The sequence below is a fragment of the Cynara cardunculus genome, unplaced genomic scaffold (assembly GCF_001531365.2).
Source record: "Cynara cardunculus var. scolymus isolate 2C unplaced genomic scaffold, CcrdV1 Un_Scaffold_7457, whole genome shotgun sequence".
In the NCBI taxonomy this organism is placed as follows: domain Eukaryota; kingdom Viridiplantae; phylum Streptophyta; class Magnoliopsida; order Asterales; family Asteraceae; genus Cynara; species Cynara cardunculus.
This window is the reverse complement of record NW_020203560.1, coordinates 11,304-18,768: the sequence shown is the minus strand read 5'-3', so window position 1 is coordinate 18,768 and position 7,465 is coordinate 11,304. Positions and strand designations below refer to the sequence as shown.

The following is a 7,465-nucleotide window of genomic DNA, read 5'->3' as shown; positions in this document are numbered from 1 at the left end:
ATAATTAAATATAACTAAATTAAGAAAATTACACCAAAACATAATAACTTTTAAAAAAGATTAATTTGATACTGATATTGATATATCTTTTTTTCAAAGTTTTATGATATTTTCAAATTTATATTTTATTTAAAAATAAAAACATTATTATTTTTTCAAAACCACATAAAATCGTATTATATCGACTTAAAAAAGAAATAAAACGAAACACTGAAATCAAGATGTGTCTCGATGCATTACACGAGTACCCTTTTAGTAAGAAATAAAATTAATAACATAAGGCAAGCATCAACGACCCATTCCCCACTCGTTGCTAACCCTAATTAAAATAGAAAACGTATTTTTATTAGTGTAGACGGATTTGCAGATATATATCAGATAACTTGTATAAAAATTTAAAAAATATTCAGTACTTCACTCATTTTAAAAGTATCGAGAAGATTTTTATAATGGTATAATTACAAAATAAGATACGTATTTTAATGTATTTTAGTTATACTTATAATTAATTAATTAATACAATAAGGTATAAAATAGAAAATTAAAAAGATAGGAAAGAAAAAAAAAAGGGAAAAAGACAAATCTCCAAAAATCGTAATATACTTTTTAATTTAATAAAAAAGAAAAAAAAAGGTAAAATGACCAAAATACTTTTAAGTTAAACACTTTTTTTAGTTAAAATTAGTTAAAAGGACCAAAAGTGAAACAGAATGACAACCACAATAACTAAAATTGTAACTAAGTTAGACTGTGTGAGATTAAATCTATATTATCTTATAATGCATTTGACTAAAACTCTTACACTCTTACAAACAACTTCTATTACCTAAAGTATAACCTACTAAAGCATACTATCCCTAAACCCCCCTTCCTAAACCCAATCCCATTTTTATCGCAACCCTAAACCCAATCCCATTTTATCGCCCCTAACCCAATTCGATGAAATCGTTTAATTCGATTGAGATGATATCGACTCTGCTTATCCCTAAACCCAATCCCATTTTTATCGCCAACCCTAAACCCAATCCCATTTTTATCGCCCCTAACCCAATTCGATGAAATCGTTTAATTCGACTGAGATGCATATATATTTGACATGTTCTTCAATCCATCCGTGTCAATCCATAATCTAGAGGAGGTATTCGTTCGTAATCGCAGCGACCAGAAAAGATTGCAGTTTACAGGTTCATATTCGTTTTCTATTCCTGTTTAATTTAATTTCTGTACTCAAGGAGGTGCTGTTTCATACATTTTGCTGACTTTAAGTAGTTGGTTCTTTGTGATTTCATGGTTACTTGTTCCATATATCTTCAACCCATCTGGTTTTGAATGGCAAAAGACTGTGGAAGTTTTTGATGAATGGATCAATTGGCTTTTGTATAAAGATTTAATCGCACCCCTCTTTTTTTGTCCACTTTCCACCTCAATCCAGAGCAAGAAAATATGTTGCTTTTCAAACCATTTTGATGCAAAAACGCATTTTTCAAAGACAGACAATTCTGTTTAAGACAGGAGCTAAGCATCAATCAGACTCCACTTAAATTGCTGACTGTTTTTCATCTATATTGCACAGTGGTATCAGTCTTGATTGTTTTAGCTGTTGACAGGGCCGTCCCTGGCAGAGGGCGGGTTGGGCACCTGCCCACGGCCCAAAAAGTTTATGGGCCCAATTTTTTTTAAAATATTATTAGATTTAGTAAAATTAATATGAAATGATTAAGCTTAAGCCCAAATTTTACAAAATAAAGACGCCTAAATTTATTATAAGACAAAGGCCCAAGTCCAACTTTTCAACAATCCATGAACGATATTGGCAGACTACGAGAACGAGAGCGACGAGAGCGAGAGTCAATAAGCGACGAGCCGACGGTTCATCTACATGCGATTCGATTCCAACAATCCAATGGTAACTCGTCAAGCGGCTCAACGGGCAATTTTAGAATGAAGTTTCCGATGCGTCGCCGACTTAAGGTTAAATTCAACTTTTACAGTTTCACTTTCAGTTCATCTGTTATGCTGTTCATGTTTGATGTTTCTCAAGACTCAAATCTCAAATTTCTCAATTCTAGCTTATATGTGTAATGTGTTAATTGTTAATTTGTTATGATTTTGGGTTCACTGTTTCTTAATTCTCATAGTTCAGTTCTGATTTCAAGTTCAAGATTCAAGATTTATTTCAATTGTTGTTCAAGTTCATCATTCACTCGATGGGTTTAGGGCAGCAACAAAAAAGTATCTATTTTCAGTTTATGTGTACAATTTCTTTTTATTTGCCATGATAAGATTCGTATTTATCACCATACATATTTGAACATTTTGTTCAACAGTTCTGTCGATAACTTTTAAATTTAGGGATTAGTTAGATCACTGATTCACTGTTTAGGGAAGATATAAGTGAACCATTGAATCAAGAACCCATGGAAGTTCTAAAGTGAGTGCATTCTGCACTTCTTAAAACTCCAGAAGGGAATTTAGAACAAGTCATAATGCCAATTATGCCATAAAACAGGGCCATGTTATTAACTTCTTGAAACTTTGTGTGAAGTCATACAACCTTTACTTTATCAATTCAGCCATATTATTAACTAGAAAAAGATCAAGAATCACATAGGGATAATAGTTATTATTTCCATGTGTTTTTCCAATTGGTATTTAGCAAATTTGGTGTAACTTATATACATAATAACATAATACATGATTGACTTATTTGCTTACTATTTGCGTTTCAACCTTTTTAAATGGCAGACTACAATTTATTGAAAAAAGAAATTGACTTCTTCATTCTTCAGTATTCCATAATCCAAACTCAGATTCAACCACTCAGCCACTCGGGTGCCTTTTGTTCATCTTTATATTGATTTTGTTGAATTGTTGTGAGTGTTAAATATTGATCATGTTGCCTAAAAATTATAAGTACTTATCTGGAAGTGAGAAAAGGAAAAAAGAAGAAGTTAGTTGAACAATTGAAACAATCACGAAAAGGAGCCATGGATATGTTTGTAAAGACCGTAGGTTCTTCTAATCAAGAGTTAGATGACTTAGATGAACAAGATGTTGAACATCCAAATATGAGTGAAGATAATGAAAAGATTGATGGTGTGAGTGAACATGAGGTCCCCAATAATACTGAAAATTTATCCATTGATGAGCAATCAATTCCGTTTTTTGATATTTGTGATCCAATAAATTGGGATAATCTTGATACTAAATCAAGAGACATCCTAGTTGAAAAAGGACCTATTAGAGAATTGGGTATCGTGTTTCCTTTAGATAACATGTCTAGACATTTTTCATATGCTTTATTATGATAGAAAGTGTATTGTTTTTGTTGTAAGTTGTTCAAGTCTAAGAATTATAGAAATGCAATAGCTAATGAAGGATTTAGAGATTGGAAGCATCTTGGTGAGAGACTTAAAGAACATGAGAATAGTATTGAACATATGAATAACATGTTATCTTGGAATGAACTACGAGTAAGACTGAACACAAACCAAACAATCGATAAAGACTTACAACAAGAGATTTTAAAACTGAAAGAACGTTGGAGGCAAGTTTTAGTAAGAATAATTGTCGTTGTAAAGTGTCTTGCTAAATATTCTTTGCCTTTTAGAGGATCAAATGATAAGTTGTATCAACGTAGCAATGATAATTTTTTGGGGTTAATTGAAATGATTGGAGAATTTGATGTGATAAATTAAGATCATATTAGACGATTCAAAATCATGAAGTTCATTATCATTATCTTGACCCTAGAATTCAAAATGAGTTAATTTCTCTTTTGGCTCATAATGTTGAAAGTTCTATCATGAAAATTATTAGAAATGCTAAATATTTTTCTGTAATTCTTGATTGTATATCGGATGTGCCATCAAGAGTAACAGAGTTTAATCATACGATGCGTGAATATGTCCGGTGATAAAATAAAAATAGAGTAGTATTTTATAGAGTTTTTAAAAGGTTGATGATACATCTGGTTTAGGGTTGTTCAATGAATTATTAGATATACTTAAATATCTCGATCTTAGTATTGATGATGTGAGGGGTCAAGGTTATGATAATGGTTCTAACATGAAGGGAAAACATCAAGGGGTACAAAATCGATTACTTGAAGTTAATCTAAAAGCGTTATATATGTCATGTGCTTGTCATAGCCTTAATCTTACTTTTAGTGATATGGCTCATTCTTGTGTTAAAGTTGTTTCATTTTTTGGAATTATTCAACACATATACACATTATTTGCTAGTTCTACAAAAAAGTGGAAGGTATTACTTGATAATATGTCAAATTTAACTGTAAAATCTTTGTGCAACACACGTTGTGAAAGTAGAATAAAAAGTGTTAAGGCAATTAGATTTCAAGCTCCTCAAATAAGATCCGTTTTGTTTGAATTATGCAAATCATGTGATGATGCCAAGACGAAAAGTGAAGCGGAAAATTTGGTAAGTGCAATTGAAAATTTTGAGTTTTTACTTGGTATGATTGTTTAGTATGATGTTTTATTTTTAATAAACATGGTTAGTAAAAGGTTGCAATTAAAATCTATGTGCATTACTGCTACCATGCAACAATTTGAAGGTGTAGTGAAGTATTTTGAAAAGTATATGAATGAAGGGTTTGCATCAAGTATGGATACTGCTAAAATAATAACATGTGAAATGAATATAGATCCTACATTTTTAATTAAACGTCGTATTATTAGGAAAAAACAATTTGATGAAAATAACAGTGAAGAAGAAATGCAAGCATCGGAAGAGCAGGCTTTTAGAATTAATTATTTTCTAAACATTGTGGACATGGCAATTTCTTCATTGAATAATAGATTTGAACAATTAAAGAAATTTGAAAGTATTTTTGGATTCCTATTCGATTCTGATAAACTAAAGTCATTGGATGAAAATGAATTGATGAGATATTGTGTTCATTTTGATGATAATCTTTTACCATAATACTGTGACGGATGTGGATGTAAATGATATTTATTCTAAATTAAAGGTGTTGCAGGTGACTTTACCAAATAAATCAATGACGGCAGTTGAAATTCTTGAGTTTGTCAAAGTTGTAAATTGTTACCCTAATGTCTCGGTTGCTTATCGAATTATGTTGACAGTACCTGTGACCGTAGCATCTGCAGAAAGGAATTTTTCAAAATTGAAGACGTACTTGAGGCCATCAATGTCACAAGAAAAGGTTGAATGGATTGGCAATAGTGTGCATTGAAAAAGACATGCTTGATAATATTGATTTAGATGCTATTATTGATGATTTTGCATCCAAAAATGCATCGAAGAAGTTGTTTTGTATGAATTAGATGCTATTATTGATGATTTTGTATCCGAAATACTCGAAGAAGTTGTTTTGTATGAATTATTAGTATTATTGTATGAAAGTTTGTTCTTTTAATGATTAAAAACATTTATTTAAGAATTTTTTTGTACATATAGAGGGTCCAAAATTCACAAATCGTCCAGGGCCCAAAAAATGTCAAAAACGGACTGTTGATTGTAAAAGTATATCATTTTGTTAATTTTTTGTCTTAATTGCTCAAGACAGCTATTTCACAGTTATTTGCATAAGAGTTTTTTTAAAGCATTGCAAGGTTTAGGTTTGGATAGAAATATCAGGCTGTGTTTTTCAGATTTTGGTCATACCTTGAATGGATATTTAAAGCTTATATGTCGTTAAATGATTAGGTGCTAAACAATCTCAAAATTCTTCTCACATAGATCACAATCTTTTTTGGTCATATTTTCAAATGTAAACCATGGATGGAAGTACAATCATAGCTATGTCTATTAAGCGGCATCACTTTCCGCTCAGGTTTTTGAAATAAAAAGATAAATAACAGCATAAAGATTACAACATTTATAAGGATTTCTAAGCAATTAATTGCTTTAAAAAAATTACGTGTATACGTGAGTTATAAATGCTTAAAAGTTTTAATATAAAATATTGTAATTAAATAATTTTTTAGTCACTATAAAAAAGTGAGAATTGAAACACATTTTTGTCCGATATCCATTGATTCACCCATCATCCATCATCCATATATAATTTCTTATTTTTATCGGTTATAATTATTACTATATTATAAAATATTTAATAAAATTATTAAAAATATATTTTTATGTATGAAATATTGTATATTGATGCATATTATTTAAAATTCAAGATTACAAGTAAATTATACATAAATACAACTTATTAAAGCTTCATGTTTGAATTTGTGTAACTAACTGCGGATAAACATAATTAAATCGAGGATAAACATCTCATTTTAAAAAATAAAAAATGTAAATATAATTAGGATAATTATCGAGTTCTAAAAAATAATTAATTATTATCTTTATAAAAAACATTATATTATTATATCAAATATAAATTACTTCACTATTAAACCTAAATTAAAATTATAATAAAAAATTGAATTAGAAAATTATAAAAAAAAATAGGAATTGTAAATAGTTAATTTGATACTAATATCGATATATTTTGTCAAATTTTTAATGATATCTTCAAATTTATATTTTGTTCAAAAAAAACATCATCGCTTTTTCAAAATCACATAAGATTATATTATAACATCGAGTGAGATAAAAATAGAATGCAATATTAAAATAAATATGTATCTTAGTGCATTGCTCGTGCATGCTTCATAGTAATTATTAATATTGAATTTAAGACATACATACTATGTCTTATTTAAGACTATCTGAATGAAGTCCTTCAATTCCGATATAAGGTGGTCAGATTCAGGCAGCTCCGGAAACATGTAGAAAGCATGGCACATATTTGGGTAATCCAACAAGTATGCTTCTTTCCCACTATTCTTCACCCACTCGTAGTACCTTTTCTGCCAGTCCTTTAGAGCATCGAACCCACCCATAACCACCATCGTTGCCGGAAAATCCAGCTCTGATATGTCCACTGCCCTTGGCCCACTCACATTGATGATCGGATGGTCACGGTCGTACCCTTCACCTGCCGGCATAAACGCCTTCCAGCACCAATCTGTCCTCTTCAACGACACCAGAGGCGTTCCTTTCAGTTCTATTTCGGAATCTGTTCGTTCCATTCCTCCAAAGAATGGTTGAATCGCCACCACTCCAATTACCTTCAAACATATCATGCATGCATTTTACTGACTTCATTTCAAGTTTGGGTGAATTAATTGGATGTATAAACCAAGATCTAGTTAGTTAAGCAATGGATTGATGTACCTTGAGTCGATGGAAGTTGAATTCGCAGGCTCGTTGAGCAACGTGATGAGCTAGGTTTCCGCCAGAGCTATCTCCGACGAGAAAGCAGCGTGAAATGTTCACATTCTCTGGTAAAGATTTCGAACCATTTTCCTGATCATCATCCAGAAATTTCAGCACATCAAAGCAATCATCATGTTGCGCAGGATACGGGTGCTCCGGTGCAAGACGGTAGTCGACGGAAACAATGATTGCAGGAAGTTTTCTG

At 30.9% G+C, this 7,465-nt stretch overlaps 1 protein-coding gene and 1 pseudogene across 1 annotated transcript; one reads left to right on the top strand and one right to left on the bottom strand.

Annotated features, from left to right (window-relative positions):
• The first annotated feature begins 2,987 nt into the window (after positions 1-2,987).
• LOC112504943 lies at positions 2,988-5,218 on the top strand (annotated as a pseudogene).
• A 1,450-nt stretch (positions 5,219-6,668) lies between these two features.
• Positions 6,669-7,462, bottom strand: LOC112504942 (probable carboxylesterase 18; the record flags this gene model as incomplete). Its single annotated transcript, XM_025108896.1, has 2 exons — positions 6,669-7,112; positions 7,219-7,462. Coding segments are annotated over 2 exons (667 nt in total), but the record flags the coding sequence as incomplete, so codon positions are not given.
• Between the last annotated feature and the right edge of the window lie 3 nt (positions 7,463-7,465).